The 2572-nt window shown below is 49.9% G+C and overlaps 1 protein-coding gene across 1 annotated transcript in view; it reads right to left on the reverse strand.

Moving 5' to 3' along the window:
• Window positions 1-2572, reverse strand: part of LOC108228549 (potassium voltage-gated channel subfamily H member 5-like) — a 10570-nt gene that overhangs the window by 4650 nt on the left and 3348 nt on the right. Inside the window, exons 2-3 of the mRNA XM_017404123.3 lie at window positions 530-653; window positions 84-208 (exon numbers count right to left, since the gene is read on the reverse strand). Coding sequence (XP_017259612.1) covers window positions 84-208; window positions 530-653 — 249 coding nt within the window. The remainder of the gene's footprint in view (window positions 1-83; window positions 209-529; window positions 654-2572) is intronic.

The following is a 2572-nucleotide window of genomic DNA, read 5'->3' on the forward strand; positions in this document are numbered from 1 at the left end:
GAGCCCGGGTCTGTCCTCGGAGTCCGAGCCCGGGTCTGTCCTCGGAGTCCGAGCCCGGGTCTGTCCTCGGAGTCCGAGCCCACGTCTGTCCTCAGAGTCCTCGGGGCCGGAGTCTTTGGTGTCAGTGTCCTCCTCAGCCCAGAGCAGCAGGAAGCTCACTGATGGATCTGTGTCTCTGTCCGGTTTCAGACAAAAGGAGCCTTTGTGGCTGCAGGACATCCGGGTTGTCCCCCGGGTGACATGAGGAGAAGACTCGTCCTCTGGAGACAGTTGTCCTGGCTCCTCTAAATTGAAATCATTTCAGATGGTTGCTGCGTCCCTCGGTTCTGTTCTCTTCCTGTTCTTTTAGACTGAAGCTGCACGAACCCACCCAGAACCGGTACTGTCCCAACAGGGTAAGTGTTCCCATCCATGAACAGAACCGGGTCCAGACTCAGTTCTTATTAACCATGACCAGGAATGCATATCACCCGCTGCGTGGCATGGTTCCTGGAGGTCCTGCTGGTATTGAATGATTTCTGCTTCTCACCTGCATGTGCTGCTCTTCTGCATGACCTCAGCTCGGTGGAACCCCGACAGTTTGCAGAAGCCGTCATTGCTGTAGACTACGGGCCACTCCACGATCTGAGCGTTCCCCAGGAGGAAGCTGGTCTCTGAGGGAGGGAATCAGATAAGAGACTGAAAATCTCCTCCTTTCAGCACAGAGTGGAGGTAAAGAGTACGTTTATAGCTCATATTCAGCAGAGTTACACACTACATCTGTTTACCAGCTTTTCTTTAAACAGAGAAGATTTCTGACGCTGAACTACCCACTCCGCTCCACCAGGCGGTGAGGACGAGGACATATATAATAAATATAGGATTACAGCCAGAGAAACAAGAAAACGGCTCCATTGTTTGGTTCTGGGATCATGGTCTCCGTTAAACTGAAAGTGTAGAAGCTCAACAACAGAAATCCAAAGAAAGGAGCTGATGTGAGGCCATCTTCTGACTCATTTCTACAAATCAAAGCTTTGCAATGAGTTAATCTGCTGAAGCTCCACTGTGTGGGCTCTGAGACCTCAGGATTTACACGCCAAGAAGTGGAGTTTCCCCTCCCGGGAAAATATCTGCCAGCAGCGACGCTACCAAGGGACGGCGCTTCTGAATATTCATCAGCTCCGAATCATAAAACACGGTTCGAGGCACAAAACCAAAGGAAACAATGACACCGACAACAACTGATTCCTGATCAACTCGGAGTCATGATGCAGACCGGCGACGGGTCTACAGGGACACCCGGGCACAGACCTGAGCCCAGACCTGATCAGACCTGATCAGACCTGAGCCCAGACCTGATCAGACCTGAGCCCAGACCTGATCAGACCTGAGACAGATCTGAAGCAGACCCAGACGCAGACCCGGGCGCAGACCCGGGCCGAGCACTGAGCCCGTTCTGCTGCTGGTCCTTCAGGTCTCATCACTGGAACACCGTCAGCTGACCTTTCAACACGCCCCTCTGTCCCCCCTTTTATATAAATGCACACCAGAAGACACGGGACACGTGGTCCTTCAGAGGAAATGCGTCCTGAGGACACGCGGTGGTGACCTTTAATGATGCTAATTATCTACAGGATCGTGTGACGGAGTGAGAGGAATAAAACCGTTTCCTCCTCCTCAGCGGACTGATCTTCAGGTTTTACGTGAAACAAACAGCAGAAACGTAAGAATTAACAGGTCAGTTTGAGACGGCAGATCTGCGTCTGAAAATATTCACAAGGTCAACAGAAACAGGTTTCCAGCTGAGTAAAATTATTCAGTTTTGTGAGTTTTTGCTGAGAAAACGGTTTAAATGAGCAGTTTTGTGACAACAAGGCATTCCCCTTTAAAGACAATTGTTTTTACCAAAGTCAAATGTTGAGGTAAAATAAAAACTACAGAAAAATAATCATTAATAAGATCATTTTAGGAAAAACATTTTTCATGGACCCAAAAAACATCAGACTGTAGTTTTCTGACAGCCGGGGACAGAATCCAGCACCCCGGCACCCGGAATGGATGACTTTAGTTTTCTAAAGGAAAGAGAGGCTTCTAACAAATCTGCTTTGGAAAGGTGTCGACTCAGACGAGTCATCACCGTCCACACCGCCTGATCCGATCCGATCCGGGCCGGGCCGGGCCACAGGGGACTGCTGCTCTTTTAAAACAACTCCAGTCTTCTAAATGTCGTTATTTCAACCTTTCCATCTACGTCGATTTTGCATCAAATGATTATTTTTCCACCACGACGATGGTTTTGCAGGAAGTGTTACAGCTAGCTGCTGCCGTTTACCACAGAGATCCATGTAATTAATTGTTAAACCCAAGCAGCAGCAGCAGCAGCAGCAGTAGCTGTAGCAGCAACTGTAGCAGCGAGGTTCAGCAGGGACACAGGAGCTTTAAAGCCAAAATCTCACGGCGCTGCAACTTCGGCTGCAACTCCGGGAAGAGCTCGGGACGCAGACAAGAAAAGCTTGGGACACAGACAAGAAAAGCTTGGGACGCAGACAGGAAGAGCTCGGGACGCAGACAGGAAGAGCTCGGGACACAGACA

Source organism: Kryptolebias marmoratus, unplaced genomic scaffold, assembly GCF_001649575.2.
Source record: "Kryptolebias marmoratus isolate JLee-2015 unplaced genomic scaffold, ASM164957v2 Scaffold103, whole genome shotgun sequence".
NCBI lineage: Eukaryota > Metazoa > Chordata > Actinopteri > Cyprinodontiformes > Rivulidae > Kryptolebias > Kryptolebias marmoratus.